The following is a 16338-nucleotide window of genomic DNA, read 5'->3' on the forward strand; positions in this document are numbered from 1 at the left end:
CGCAGCTTCATAAGCTCCTTTATCAGCCTGCCGGCACCCTCCTCTCCAGACTCCTGCTGTCTCTTTTCATTTTTCCCATAGTTTCACACACTGGGTCAAACATGCTCCGGCTCTCTCCCTCTCTCTCTCTCTCTCTCTCTCTGGCTGTGTTTCTGTCTCACACACTCTCTCCTTCAAACCAATGCACACAGCTATATCTTAACGCCCTTCACTGAGCTCATCTGTGTCAACAAATGTCTGGAATTTGGCCTGATACACAGGTGTATAAAGAAAGAGAAATTGGCTATCAATCCTATGGCTCACTTATTGTTTAGCTAATAATAGCACACAGCAGGCTTTATTTGTGTGCCTATTATCCCCAGACAGCGAGGTGGATTAATGGGAGACAAGGATTAATGCGTCTATTCTCATCTCTGTCTAATTCACGTGTGTCTGTATATGTATGACCTTCTGCCTGCATGTCTGATTATTGCTCCGGGCTATTTTGCCCCACGAAGATGAGCTTCTTAATTATAGCAACTCAAAGCACCACACATTTGACTTGCAAAGGCAGAAGAAAACAACGTGTAAAAGTGGTGTAAAAAGGTTGAATGGGAATGACAGAATGCCCTTCTGAATAGACTTTGTGGGATGAGATTAGTGATGCACCCCTGAGATCATCTGGCAGTAATTCACACAGGTCTAAAAGAGTTGAAAACCTAAATTTCCATCCCCAAAAAAAGCTCTTGCAGAATATACATATTAACCTACTCAGAAAAACTTACAGCATGCAAACACTCATCTAAGTGGTCCGAACCCCCTCCCACACTCATGCACAGCTCACTTTCACCGTCTCCTCACTCTGCTCCAGTTTGGCAAAGACCAACGCGCGGACGAACACAGTCGAGGAAACGACTCGTCTCGCTCCTGCTCCACATTGCGCAGCGCCCGCCGCCAAACGCAACACATGCCAGAAACACACCCCGACTCTTCACCAGCCTCTCCTCGACACGTCCTTCCGATGGGGCGACATCAAACCCCCGTCTTGCTGCTGGATCTTTAGAGAGGCGCACTGGGCAGCGCCGACGTGAGCCATGTCTGCCGCTCAGGGACTCCTCAACAGCGTCTTCTCCTGCTCCTCTCCCGCCTCCAAAGCCATGACCAAACGGAGGCTACGCCAGACCCGCAGCCTGGACCCCGCCATCATAAGCCACTGTGACACCGACACGGAGGGAGCGAGCGGAGCACCGTTTTCTGTCGCGCCGGCCGCGGACGCAGGTGCGTCCCCGGAGCGCGTCGCCGCCGCGAAACCAACTTTACGCACCAACATTCCGAGACTGAAGGAGCCGATAGCCCCGTCCCTCTCGTCCCCCTCCATACCCCTGGATGTTTCCCCGTCGTCCAACTTCCACTTTGACTATGACACGGTGAAACGTGCCAAAAGGAATACCGCCGGGGATTTACCCTTCCTGGTGAGGGGACCCGGTGCCGCGCCGTCAGCCGGCAGCACCGGCGCGCTGTTCTCCGCGCGGAGGTGGCTCCAGCGGAAAGTGCAGCCGTCCAGCTCCCACGCGTACGTGGTGTGGAAATCAGAGGTAACGTGTCCAGTGGTAATTCATCTGCTCAGTATAACGATACGACCATACAGAGCCACGTATTCCCCCCCCCCCCCCCTATTTCTGTGTCGCTCTTTATGCATCATTGTCATATTCATGTCACGTGTGATGCACATATAAATCACTGCTGTAAATCCGTAGAGGAAAGTTGCTCAACAGAATTCCCCTGCCTTGGTTTTTAACACCAGTGATAGATTATGACAGCTCCTGGAATAATTAGAGAAGAGCAATCAGCAGACTTAGCACAATGTTTATTTCTGCCAGAGGCAAAGGGAACCCACTGTATGCCAGAAGACACATCTGCTGAAAGTCTCTATGAGGGGCAGCCAGACACATTGCATACGTTTGATTCTTAGATGCAGAACGTTTTCTGTGCCTTTTAAAATTCACTCAAGCACGGAGTCAGACTTGAGATGTGTGGGGAGATATATGTTCAAAAGGCTTGCCGTAACAATCTACAACTGGGGCCGCCGTCTTGCCTGAGGGGGCACCTGTATTGTTTGGCGCTCACTGCTGTGTTTTCAGTCCTTGTGAGAGTCACACCTTCACACAGAAGCACTTCTGGGAAAGCCAAATTAAGCTCTTGTGGGGCTTCTGAAGATTAAATAATTCCAACAAAAGGTGCAGTGAAGTGCACAGATCTTTTTTTCTTCATAGGCTTCAAATTGAGTGTGAATAAGTAGCAAGGTGGCATATGGAATCCTTACCAAAACATACTCGGCCGTCTTATTTTTAGCAGGGGGTTGGGGGGGGGGGGGGGGGGGGGGGGGGGCTTTATAGGCTGCATAGTTGGCACAAGTCCACATGCAGTAGTGGAAAGGTATGATCATTTTCCGCCTTCTTTTCTGGACTTTTTCCTCGCTCTCTCTGCCTTTGCTGATATGGTTGCACCGAGAGTGTGTGTGTGTGTACGTGCAGCAGCGCGCGCCTGTGCTGATGTGAGGGTCTCGAGGACACACGGCCCGGGACTTGGTTCTCACGACTGGGAAGGGTCGCGGGGTCAAAAACATCGCGGCCCTATAACAGCTCCCCCATCATTTCCTATCACAAAGCACGGCGGCTCCAGCGTCACTCCCTCCGCTTCACTTTTCCAGCGCGCCTGCCTTTCTTTCCCACACACCAACATGAGCACGCATCCACACGCTCTTTTCCTCCCTCTCTTCCTCTCGGAGATGTCGAGGAGCTCTCACTCAGCAGAGTTTCCCACCACTGTGACTCTATTTTCCATGCCCCCCCCCTCCAGCACGGCCCAGTGAGGATAACATGAGGCCGTCACTTTGGAGTCATTAGTATAATCTGGACCATGAAGTTATTGCACCTCAGAGTGTTTGCAAAAATACTCGGCCAAGAAAGTGTTGCCGGCCTGCTGGGGTGTTTCACACACTGTTGGAGGTGAAATTACAAAATGAGGCGCGAAGAACGACTTAACATTGCAAACGTATACTGAATGTGGCCGATTTGATAATTACTTTCAGATGCAATGTCCTTTTTTTTTCAATTATGATCAGATGTGTTCCGTTTAGTTAGTCAAGAAAAAGAGCATTGTCTCTTGCAGTTGCCGACAGGAGGTGTGACAGTGAACTGTGAGTGTCGGTTGTGATGAAAGAAACGGAAGATGTGTCTGCGTAGGTCCAGTGTTGCACTGATTCCCCATGCTGAAATTGGGTTTGACACATTTGATATACGTCTCCATGTAGACACACATTCCTCACACCTATAAACGGCCACTTCTTTCACATTCTAGGTCCAGACGAAGCATTTCAAGCTCTATCGCATGAGAGGGACTCTCAGAGCCCGAGCTGCGATGACCCTGACGACATCACTATGACATCATCAGCGTACAACTGTTTTCACAGGCGGGATGTCACAGCAAACTAAACGTTACGAGTAAAAAACGCTGGCGTGGAGTTCCCCTTTGCCGAGTGATTGACTTGACAGTTTGGGCCAAAATGTCCCAAAACACAATATTATGGAATAGAAAGCAGCGTCTTAAGTTGTTTGGAACTCATAGCAGAACATATGTTGGTCTCAATTTCATGAAATAAAGAATAGAGGAGATATTGAAAACAAAAAAAAAACATTGACTAAATAGTATCAATACTGATGGATTTTAAATATAGCGTGTGTGTGTGCGTGTGTGTGTGTGTGTGTGTGTGTGTGTGTGTGTGTGTGGGGGGCATCCTGTGCACACTAGTCTCGTGCTATGCCTTTTTAAGGAGGGAGACGTGGACGGAGAGGCAGAGAGAGACAGAGTGGGAGTCAGAGGCAGAGACAGCGGAGATGTAAGGGGTTTACACAAAAAGCGTCGCATGACAGTTATATTGGCCGTGATTGCTTAATAGCTTTTTTCCATGGCCAGCTTGTTGATGTTTCGGAGAACAATGACGCGGACACATCACCAGAGAGTGCCCTCGGTGTTATTACAGTAGGAGAGGTCGGTGACTGGCGGTTCTTCTTGTGAAGCGGTCGCCTCTAAAAGTTGCTCTTTATATCAACATATTCCCGGCTCTGAAAACAGTGAAGGGTTTTTCACAGGAGCACTGACACGCTGGAATTTGTAGCGTCGGCCTCTGGAACACACAATGAACCCACACAGCGTTTCTCACACACACACACACACACACACACACGCACAGACGCTCAACGTCGAGGAAACAGTGGCCGACTAATTCAATGCTGGTTGTTTATGGGGCGCTGGAATGTTGACATTGCACAGTCTATTTTTACGCCCACTTACCCCAGTACTTCAGAAAAGAAAAATCATTCCACCGTTAAAAAGAACAACCACTGCAACTATTGCTACTAAATGACTGACGACAGATGACTCCGAGGAGTTACGACCTTCTGTCCTCCGACGCTGTAATCTGCGAGCCTTCAGCAGCCGCAATCAAAATGTTAGACCCGCAGACCGACACTTAGTAGACTTAGTGGAAAAATGGAGGAAAAGAGGTGATTAATAGGTCTGCTTCCTTCAACCTCCTGAGCGATCTAATTTGGTAAGTCGTATGTTAGCTGTGGAGGCTAAAGAGGTGCCATTAGAGTGCAAAAAGTGCCGATCCAGAACGTGAGTCTGCTTTTTTCAGATACATGAAGATAGATGATGACAGAGGTGCGCACAAAGCAAATCCATTTCTCTTATTCCTAACGGCCCCGAACCCTGGTCGGCACGTGGTCGGCGCAGGGTGGAACCTTTGGTGTCTTCGCATTTCTTACCTCCAGCCCAAACACATTTTGAGAAAATGTCAAAATTTGACAAAGCTGGAAACACAGCGTATGCAGCGTTTCGTTCTCAGCACTTCAGGGGAAACATGCCCTCTCAAGTTGCCCATCAGTCACAAACTCTCAGGAGTGAGACAAAAAAAAAAGAGAGGGTAATACAGCAGGGATTTATCAATGAATTTGTCAGCAGCTGATATTGTATATTTGACATGTGGATATTCAAGATGCCCAGTTTCAATAAATAATCTCTTGGACATGCTTTAGGAAACCGAAAGGCTTGACCCCGTGACCCTAACTCCCGTACATTTTGCCTTTCCTCCCTGATTTCCTCCCTAGTTTTGCCCTCGAAGTGAGGGGGCTGCAACGGCGGAACAAGACCTTGATGGTCCGACATCTGTGGAATGCTCTCACCAAAATACACATTAAAAAAAAAAATGTTAGAAAGAAAATCACACTACCTTGAGCAGCCAAGATTCACAAATTCTCACAGATGAAGATGCTTTTCTTTTGGAGGGGGGGGGGGGATTAGCCAAACAGTATCATGCAGCATGCATGCAGAGCTATTTGGCCGTGATGTAGATCAAGGAGTGGAGGATGTCATCACACTGTTGCGAGAGCCTCCATCAAAACACTGGACTGTGATGGAATGCAGGGTGATTTTCTTGGCTTCAGTAGTTTCTGCCTTGGCTCAGAGTCGTCTCTGAGCTGCAGTCTGCGCTCACAGCATCCTGAAATCACGGCTTCACGAGCTGCGGGGTCCAAAATAACACCACGCCATGTTTCTTGTTCCTGCTTACGGAGTGTATGGCCTCTGCAACTTGTTTTCCCCCCCAGGGAGAAGCTCCGGATTCACGTATGTGGGTCTGCAAGAGGCCGCAGTTGAATTATGGTCCCTTGTTAAGTTTAATGGGCCTGGTTGTTAACATGTCCAACCTACTGACAGACCGCAATGTTGCCTGCTTTCAAGGGAGGTAACAGAAATACACCATGTCACATTTGATATGCGTATTCATTCGATATAGAGGCTTTTTTCTTTTTTTAAAGTCCATTGCTGGATTTCTCTCAAGTCTGTGAACAGGATCGGGAGCATTGTACATGCCGGGCGCTCCGACACACCCAGATCCGCACCCACGTCCTCGTCGTGCTCACCGTCTCGGCTAATGCCCGGCGCTAAATAGCCTGTGAATCAGTTCCAGTGACGTCCTCCCGCAGCTAATATGAGCTTGAAACCTCGCAGTGAGAGGATATCTCCGTAGACACTCACTGGCTCTGGCGCAGCTGCTGCAGCTATGTGCATGTAATAATCTACCTGAGGCTGTTAGCCCTTTGAGGCACAATTACTAAATTATCTTTAAATCTATAAAAGCTAATTGCCCCCACTTGCAAAGGGAAGTACATGTCGACACATACCTGTTTTCCACACCAGCACCATTTGCTTTGATTTTTTTCTCAGCTCCGTCTTTTCTTGTATGTTACTGTGCAGGTGGAAAGTGTCCTTCAACACCTAATAATAATTTAAAAAAAACAAGAGCAGTGATTTTGGTGTGTAATGTCGACAAATTAGGCTTACTGCTGGATCTAGTAATGGACTGCATATGCAAATGGACAAAGACTCCGGGTCCGGCAAGCGAAGCCAACGTGGAAGTGCCCGAAACCTGTATTCTCTCGTATGGCCAGCAGAGGGCAAATCCACTGGTTGCCAAAAAATGAGTCAGTTTTCTATGAGAAAAATGCTCCTGCTCCTTCCAGTTTGGTTACGTCTGGTTTAAAAAACAAGATGGCGCTGACCAAATGCCGAACTCGAGGCTGTTCACAAACCGATGGGTGACGTCGGGGGGGAATTGCCACTTGGTTCTGGTGCACCTACTCTTTGCACGTGCTGCGGGACATCTTTTAGCTCTGCAGAAAAAAGTTGGCTTTACAGGAACGACACATTTCCCACGAGCTCTTTCGGCGGAACGCAGGACGGCAGCCTCGTCCCGTGCTGCACATCGGTATCCCCCTGTGCTCCAAAGTAATGAGACAGAACCAACGTCGCAGAGCACACTGCGAGGATATGAAATCAACGTTCGTTTCCAATGGGATGTGACTGGTGTCTCTCAGAGAGAACTCCGACCCACTGTATAATGAGCGTGAAAAAAAGAAAACAACGGAATCTGGGGACACCTCGCGTCGGTGGGCGGAAACATGACTCCTCGCGGGGCAAATTTCTGACAACTTAGTACGACACTCTGCTGAAAGGAACCATATGAAACAGCGGGGGGGGGGGGTGTTTGGCAGTGTTCTGGTTGAGCAATCGCACATCTCCTTTGGGATGTTTTCTCAACAATGAGGGAAAAGAGAGCAGATCGAGGAAAAAAAGGGAGACGGCTGGAAAGTAAACATTAATTTCCGCAGCCAGAATTTCTGTGTCTGTTGCCGATTAAACCTTCTCGTCCAGTGAGAAAGCAGCAGTGTTGAGTTACGCTTTGTGCTGGTGTGAGTGTGTGTTTAGCGTGTGTGGGTGTGTGTGTGTGTGGGGGAGGGAATCCGAAGGCAGTGGGTGGATGATCTAATTGTGCACTTTCGAGTCTTGAAGGCAAAAAATGTCCCTGGTGTGTTTGTGTGTGTGAATTACAGTGACCGCCTGTGTCCACCAATGACCTCTCCAATGCGATTTTGCCGAGGGCCAGTGGGGAACGGTCGGACCGGTCCCTCTCGCAGACAAGTCGCATGGTGTGTAAAGGTTTCAGATCGAGGCATTTGTCTCAGTCAGCACGAACTCGGCTGATATGACGCTCGCAGTGGGCGGAAAGCGCCTCACGCCACGTGGATACACACGCGCTGATCTTGGAAATAATTCACATAAACATAGACACTGAGGATACAAGGGGCTGAGGGGAATTTTGTGATCACAGAATGATTTCAATCTTTAATAGTTTGGTCCTACATTCCCTGCAATATATTTTGAAATAAAAAATGTAAATGTTCACATAAATACCTAATATAATATATTATATCTGTGCTTCAGCCAGTGTGCAGCGATCTTCACAAGCAATATTAAGAGGACACTGCACGTTCATTTCCTGTCCCTTTGCTAAAATATGGGCCCCAAAGGAATACAATTCAATGCTGATTTTATCGAGCTCCGGTTTTTATCTGATTGTTGCTTTGTGAAATGGGTCCGTCCGAGTTCAGCTCAGGACATTGTGGTTATTTTCGTCGGTCGTTTTTTTACGTGGCGGATTCTTTCGGCCTGTTCTGAGGAGCTGAGTCACTCCCTCGCTCTCTGTTCTCCGTGTATTAATTACTCGTGTGTACTTCAGAGAATATGACCTCGGCGTCACGCCTCCCATCGCATGCTTATTAATTACTCGGTAGAACTGCTCCACGATGTATTTAGCGGGGATTAGCTGAATGTTGCCGTGTTCACACATGCAGGATTTGGGCGACTCTGAGAGCCGAGCTTTGAGAATGAATGCCTCTGAGTGCGCGTGCGCTTGTGTGCACGCACGTGTGTGATGTGTGGGAGAGGCTGTGCATTTTTCTTGGTGTGCCCCCTGCTTCTATGTGTGTGTTACCCCGGTCTCTTTCAGTGGGGAGGCTTAAGGAATTATTCATTTGGAATTCCAGGTCAGAGCTTCATGCCGAGCCCCCGGGGCTCCGACTGAAAGAGGGGTGGCTACTGACAGCGTCACCCCCGACTTCCTCTCCTCTTCGCCCATCCATTTTCTGCCCGGTTTCATTTTTCTCCAGAGGAGCTCACTCCTGTCCAGTGTTTCACTCCTACTGGCTCCCCTTCTTTGCATTTAGATCGCCAAATCCCCTTTTCTGTCCAATCTCCAGTTTATACTAAATGCAGCAACATGAGATCACGTCAGCTCATCAACATCTGTCTCAAAAAAGTCAGTGTGTGGATATTCAAAGTTCCTAAATCACAATATAGATAGGGCATTGAAAAGAAAAGACTGAATTACACGTGAATCCTTTTTGATTTTGACACTGTTGCTCCCCTCAGGTCCATGTTACTAAGAGAGAAAAATATTTTATTTCATTTTCACTTGCATATAATTAGTATCTATATCATCAATTAATCTACTCGTGTTTTTTTTTTGATGAACTGACAAAACATCAGAAAACCCTATAGATAATCAGTTTACTATTATTCAAGACAAGGGAAAGCTGCTTATCCTCTAATTTGCTGATCTGCAACAACCAGCAAAAATGCTGAGTTGTTTTGCTTGAAAAAGAATTAACTGGTTCTGGAAAGTTTCTGTTGATTAACTAATTTGCACATTTGTGGGAGTTATAGCCCCGGTCGTATCCCTGACCTATGCTCCAGAACGTGCACTAACACGGGCTCAAACTTTATTCTCCCCTGCGGAATTTGATTGCAGCCCTAAAAATAATTTTGCGTAAGAGCGGGTAGGAGGAGGGCAGACAGAGCGAGAGACACCACTGGACAAGACATCAGTCAGACCTTTGCGTTGAACTAAGTGTGGCTATCTCTTTTAATTACCAGAATGTCTCTCTCTCTCTCTCACACACACACACACACACACACACACACACACACACACACACACACACACACACACACACACACACACACACACACACACACACACACTGGCCTCACCTCCCTCCCTGCGTCTTATCTCCTCTGCTCTCTCCCCTGGCAGGAATCATCTTTATCTGCTGGGAGTAAACTTGGGCTCAGACTGTTGGCCAAAACTTTGGGGGTGCATCAATCACAGCTTTGATTTGCAACTCAGCCGTGTTGCACATCACCACGTAAACAATGGCCTTTCATATCTTGCTCTTTCGGCCTTGGAATACAGAGGAGAAACGCTCATGTTGCTGCACATAGATTCAAATGAAAAACTTTTTTTTTGAAGGGGTCAAGAGGTCAAGTGAGGATGAGACGCGAGGTCGTGTAAAGGTGGTTACTTTAAGGGACACATACAGTGAGCGTCAGTGAAAGCAAATCCTTGTCATCCGAGGATACGTACAAATATGACTACAGGCCCTGATGAGCAAAGTAATTTAAACGAGAGGACCTCTCGCCCCCAGCAACCCCCCAGCCGTCCTCCCAGATCTGTCACGCGGCGAGGAAGCGAAAACAGAATGAGACAGCAGGCATTTTAGACACAGCCAGACCTCCGCGGCTATAAATAGAAAAATAGCTCAGCGGAGGAATGGGTCGACACACTCAAGTTCCAGAGGCGAAGCGGGGAGAGGGGCTCTATTGGTTGCAGGTGTGAGCGTGTTGAGGATTGTGCAGCTCACGCAACATGCGTCCAGTCAAACCGCGAGGTGTGTTTGATTAAAGTCAGTGCGGCTTCACAGCGCTGAAAACGTGCCCTTGCAATTCTGAAGCATTAGCTTATCGGAGAGGAATTACTATGAGACCCATGGCGGCTGAGATTCAGGCTCGGAAGTTGGTACCGCCATCTAGTGGACATTTTCATTCAAGCAATCTTTTTCTAATTATATTATTCAGTTTCCATCCTCCATATGTACGGCTCGTCGCAAAAACAAGATTTAACATTTGCAGCTCTCGGCGAACGCATCGGTTCATCAGGAGCTGCATTGGTAATCAAACAGCTGTAGATGCTCATGTTGTGTAGCAGCAGCTAAAGTTTTCATATTTCATGTAAAATATGGTAAATGGTCTCTAGCATTTTTATAGCACTTTTCTAATCTTATTGACCACCCAAAGTCACAATCACCCATTCACACACACACACATACACACACACACACACACACACACACACACACACACACACACACACACAAATATATATTTTTTTCTACCAAAACACAAAGTTTTTTGTGCAGATTATCGGTAAATGTAGAGAGTTGTTTCAGCCAACAGAGGGCGCCAGTCGGCTTTTAATGCTCCATGAGGTGGATGGACTTAAGGAACATCCAGCAGGACCTGGACACACACGCATGCATGCATGCACGCACGCACACACACACGCACACGCACATGCACGCACGCACGCACGCACGCACACACACGCGCACACACGCGCACACACACACACACACACACAAATGATGAATGGCAGTAAAAAATGTGGGTGGGCTGCGATTGTGGCAAGTCACAGCTGTGCACATCTGTCTCCTCAGATTCTCTCTGTTACAAATACCTTTCAAAAACATTACAACTGCTGATAGCAGCTGCGGTCAGAACATATTTCACAGCACTGGGGCCAAATGAAAACGGTTTAAACAGGGAGACAAACCCAACAATTTGAACCTATAGCTCCTGAAATGTGATCACTTTACGAGGATGTTTTACAGGCTGATAATACTGTAACGTACCTCAAGCACATAAATGTACAAATTAAACTCAACAGACCTGTTGTTGGCTGCAGAACACACACACACACACACACACACACACACACACACACACACACACACACAATTGAATTACATAGATTGTCCTATAAATAGTGCTCCCTCCTTACTGTTAATGACATTCAACCAATAAAATGTTCTGGTAAATGGGCCTGTAGTGTTATTCTTCTCATAAGAGATCTCCAGTAGAGCAGAGTTGTTTTTACTGTCACCAACACCCAAACACACACACACACACACACACACACACACACACAAACATAACAATGTGTGTTTGTACTGCTTTAGAAGGGAACAGCATCACTTCCAAGCAGAGATCATATTCTCTCCTGCCGAGTACCTTCCCAGAACATTAACGTGTGTGTGTGTGTGTGTGTGTGTGTGCCTGAGATATTAGTTTTTCAGTAGTCCCTACAAGATTCAAAACCCTAGTCTTGCTGGCCTTCTTTTCGGATGTGGAGTAGGGGAATGACGTTTTCATTTAGTTGGGGTTGGAGTTTGAGTAAAATAATAAACCTGCACTAATTTTTTTACACTTCCTAATAGATACAAATCAACGTTTTGCTGTTCTACACACAGCGCACGTGCTACTGGGCCTAATGTCAGCCCAGCAAAGGGGTTTTACTTTGATTTTACACCTGGCGTCAAGTAGGTCTTTCCTGGAAAACATTCCACTAGAGCAGGAAGTGATGCATTTACCTTTCCAGCAGGAGGTACAGCAGTTTGTTTGCAATAAACAGAAGGAGAAGCGGGTGAGGCAGCGCGGCGCCATGGCTCAGAGAACCCTGAGAAAGGAAAACAGCGCGTGTCACTTCTGTGATCCCGATATATAGACACACTGTATCTTTTCGTCTTCCTAGTCACCTATAGTGCTGTCACACGTGCATCGTCTTTCAGCCTCATCGTCCAGACACAGGAAACGGATGCTGTGTGTTTTAGAGTTCTGTCTCCTTTGTCTCTCACCCGCAGACATTGTAGATGAAGCTAAAGGGATGGAGGGGAGCTGTCAGGTGGCTGTAGTAGCTCAGGGGTCAATGAGCATATGGGAATACACGCCGAGGCCCTAAAGACGAGACCCACGTCTTCGCCAGACTGTAGGTGACTATGGAGCTGCCCGAGCTTAACAAGATTAACGGTCAGGTGTGTCAGTCTGGTTTCCCACTGCGAGCCGCAATTTGCCTTAATTTGATCTAATTGGCGGAGGTTTGCTGTTGCAGAGCTGCCAGGTTTAAGGGAGAGCGTGGGAAACGGGGACTTTTGTCAGAGCCCGAAACATTAAATGGGGAGATATGAAGAGAGAGAGAGAGAGAGAAGAGGGAAAGAAAGAGGAAGGTGAAGAAAATGAGGGGGCAGTGGATGGATGGACAAACACGCGCACACACACGCGCACGCACACACACACACACACACACACACACACACCTGGGTTGGATTAGCTCCGGTTAGCGGGGAGGCTGTGTGTTAATGGAGATTTAATAGGTTCTGAAATGACTAACCACAGTCATACAGCGTGTGTGCGCGTGCTTGTGTGCGCGTGTGTGTGTGTGTGTGTGTGTGCATCGTTTGCTAGAGTGTATACTGTGGGTGTTTACCTGCATGCCTACATGCTTTTTGGTTTTATGAAGTGATAAATTCTTTCCATTTTGGAGACAGTCTGCTTTTGAAAGAAAAATATATAAAAAAGTCTCAACACAAAACGGATGTTTGTTCAGCTGAATGAAGAGTGAAGGCCGCACCAAGCTCGGTGTTTGGGACTGATGCTGTGTGACATTTCAGAGTTTTAAGAGTTCAAAATTCATTGAAAGACGTTTTGCAGCTATTTTGTGTAACTTCCATACAGGCAAGAGAGTTGTACCTCATCTGTGTGTGTGTGTGTGTTACTTTGCTAATGTTTGCAAATGCAGAGTTTTATTTATCTAAAGGGAATGTCAAGTCTTTATTTCTCTACGTATCAAACTCCCTTATCAGAATGAGTCATTAGTCTTATACATTTACATTTTTTCATAATTCAAAGAGAAAGATATGGATTTGCTTCACCGGTCAGTTGTGATGATGAGGAGATTAGAAGAACACACATTGGATTTTTGTGACGACGCATACGTGGCATTTGTTTTAGCATTTGATAATTGTACTGTGCTGAAATCTTCAAGACCATATGAGAGAGGCACTAAGAAGAGAGACGGCTTATGATTTGTTCTCTGTGGCGTAATGCAACTGCACAGGCCCCGTTTTGCTTTGTTTCAACTCATTTTTTCTCGGCTCTCTAACTCCGACCGTGTGGACTCTCCTCTTTTCTCGACTGCGAGGGTCTGTCTGTTGCCACGGCAACAAATCGGTGATGTAAACACGGCGCTGACCCTGGCTGCAGGAGTGAGAACAAAGAAAGCATCCTCCCCGAACGTAAGCATTAAGAGATAGTTTATATGCTAAGAGGCTCTGACGCAGTTCGCCCGAGTTCTCTGCAATGGAAAAATCAGACGCATGAGACGTCGGCTGAATTATAAATAGACTTGAAAAAAGCCATAAAGATGTTAAATGGCGGAGAACGTCATTTACGGTACCTTGAACATCCTTCATACCTTACCTGACATTATGGCTGCACAGTGTTATGTATAAGAGGTAACTGAGAGTGGCGCTTACAGGGAACATTTTTAAATTTAGAGTACGCACGCACGCACACACACACACACACACACACACACACACACAAAAACACTCAAAGATTATGTTCTGAGGAGGGTTTTAATTTCCCAGACAGTATTGTCATGTGGTTCAAGATGAGCGTCAGCCGGCAAACTCAGATTATTGCATGTAGTGTGTGTGTGTGTGTGTGTGTGTGTGTGTGTCTGTGTTTGGGTGGAGGCGTAGAAGGGGAAGAAGAAAGAAGAAAGACAGGAGGTGGGGGTTGACAGATCCATCCATCCATCTCTTTTTCTTTCTGTGGAATGCAGCTTGAATCCAAGCTCGACTCCCCTGTTGGCTCCACCCACACTCCCACCACCTCATATCATGCCACACACAAACACACACACGCACACACACACACACACAAGTTGTGTTTGCGCCAGTTATTCCTTCTGTTGGGTCATTTTAACCATGAAATAAGTGGTTGTCTGTTCTAACCTGTCAAACCGATGTGTTGCCTCCTGCACACTCCTCTGTGTGTGTGTGTGTGTGTGTGTGTGTGTGTGCGTGCGTGTGTTAAGAGAGGGGAGGGGACTTTGGGGAGAAGAGGCACCTTAATTTAAATCATTGCATCTTAAGCTGAAGACATGTTTTACGGTCAGGTAAGGTTAGGCTAAAGGTTAGGGTTAACCAAGTATGGTTCAGGTATGTCATCCAACACAATGTAATGTCCTCTGAAGTCATGGAGACACGACTGTGTGTGTGTGTGTGTGTGTGTGTGTGATGCTGCTTTCCCATGATTTAGACGTTTCAGTGGTCAAGTCCAAATCAGACAAAGTAAATGTTTAAACGAACCAGTTCTGTTGGAATAGTTCTGTTTGGACACATTGTTGAAACAGCGGAACAATTTATAAGCGGAGCATACCAAAGCGCTGCAAGAATATTGAGAAGAAAAACCCTGATACAGTGCGACAAAGGAACAGTGCCTCGTTTGTTCGGAGGATGGTCGGCTTCGTAATGGAGGAGGCTGCTGATAGTCCAGATTGAAGTCATCGTCAATACATCTCATGCAAATCAAAGATGGACTGGTGCATCTGCGTTGGCAAGGCCTGACTCTAGCTGCCTTTTCAGACGCGCACCGAAGCCCGGGCGTTTTCCCGAAATCTTCCGGAGGAGCTTTATGTGAGAGCGCAAAAGGAGCGCAGGCGGAAAATGTCCGGCTCTGGAGAATGTCAGGGTGAGCGCATGTGAGAATAAAGCGGGATAATCTCCCCTCGCCCGAACGTGACGGACATGTTCCTGCTGTTGCCAACTCCTCGGAATCTGCTGCGGCCTGACCGCCGAACACCGTCCACGACTCCGACAGTACGAAAAAGGGCGGAGGTAGAAAAACAAGTTCCTGAACGTCCAGAAACAGCTGACTGTGCTTCGTGTCGATTCTCCCAATGCACTTGACAACTGATCTACTCTTCGACACGTACGACATGATATGAACGGCTTGGTCGCTGACCCACATTATCAGCGGAGGGATAAAAGCGCCGCTGCCCGCTGTGAACAGAGCATTCCTCGAAGGCCCCGCGTGTTTATACTGCAGACTAAACATTTATACCATGAGCTGAGAACTGAGGCTGCTCAGTTTGACTCTGATAAAGGCTTGATATGCTTGAGGCCAGGTGACTTGCAGAGATCGCACACTACCGCATTCACAGACTGTGTATACAGCTAATCAAACACACTGTGCACGGCGTACCCGCGGCTCTGCAGATGCACACGCGGGCGTGGACTGAATGTATGCCTTCATACGCGCGTGCCAGTAAAGAAAATGAATATTGGAAAAATGTGGAGAATCCAAATACATGCGCACACTGATAAACACAGATTAAGGGGACGTCCAACCACTGTCCCCCGTGCTCGTTTGTTATGTCTGAAAGGGGTTGAACTGAGTTCACAGCGCATAGGAGGCCTGACCCACGTAACAAAGACAGACAGGGAGAGATAATTACACTGAGCCAAATACAGCAGATTTTCCAAAACATGCTATTACATTTACAGTATTTATTTTAACATCCTGTTCTCATATTCTCAAATACGAGCCAAAGCGCCCCCCCCCCCCCCCCGCTGCAAATGAAAGAAATGATGGTCAGAAGGGAGTAGACCTGGGGTAAAAGGGCAGGACAGAAAGGGGGGCAGAAGAAGGAAGAAGGACGTCGGGGCAGAGAAAGAGATATGGCTCCAGAGAGAAGCCCCTCAGATCTTGCATTTCTGAATAAATCTGCAATTTCTGGCTGCACAGAAACCTATTGTTTGTCCAGTACGAGCACGGAGAAACACCTGACGCCTGAAAATTCATGAGACGAGTCGATTTGCATTGAACACAAGTGCAATTGTAGCCTGATTGAGCTGATTATCATAGTGGACAACGCTCATACACGCATTATTTTCCACATCATTGTATGTGGCGCGTGATTCCATTTCAACTGTATTTGCATTAACTAGCATGTGATCAGACGAAATGCGCTAAGCAAACTAATTCATATGCGCCCAG

The 16338-nt window shown here is 47.1% G+C and overlaps 1 protein-coding gene across 1 annotated transcript in view; it reads left to right on the forward strand.

The window, feature by feature from the left end:
• Positions 1–593: 593 nt before the first annotated feature.
• The window catches only part of LOC118309031 (rho GTPase-activating protein 6-like), a 58443-nt gene continuing 42698 nt past the window's right edge, over positions 594–16338 (forward strand). Inside the window, exon 1 of the mRNA XM_035630609.2 lies at positions 594–1574. Coding sequence (XP_035486502.1) covers positions 1074–1574 — 501 coding nt within the window. The 5' untranslated portion in view covers positions 594–1073. The remainder of the gene's footprint in view (positions 1575–16338) is intronic.

Source organism: Scophthalmus maximus, chromosome 1 (assembly GCF_022379125.1).
Source record: "Scophthalmus maximus strain ysfricsl-2021 chromosome 1, ASM2237912v1, whole genome shotgun sequence".
NCBI lineage: Eukaryota > Metazoa > Chordata > Actinopteri > Pleuronectiformes > Scophthalmidae > Scophthalmus > Scophthalmus maximus.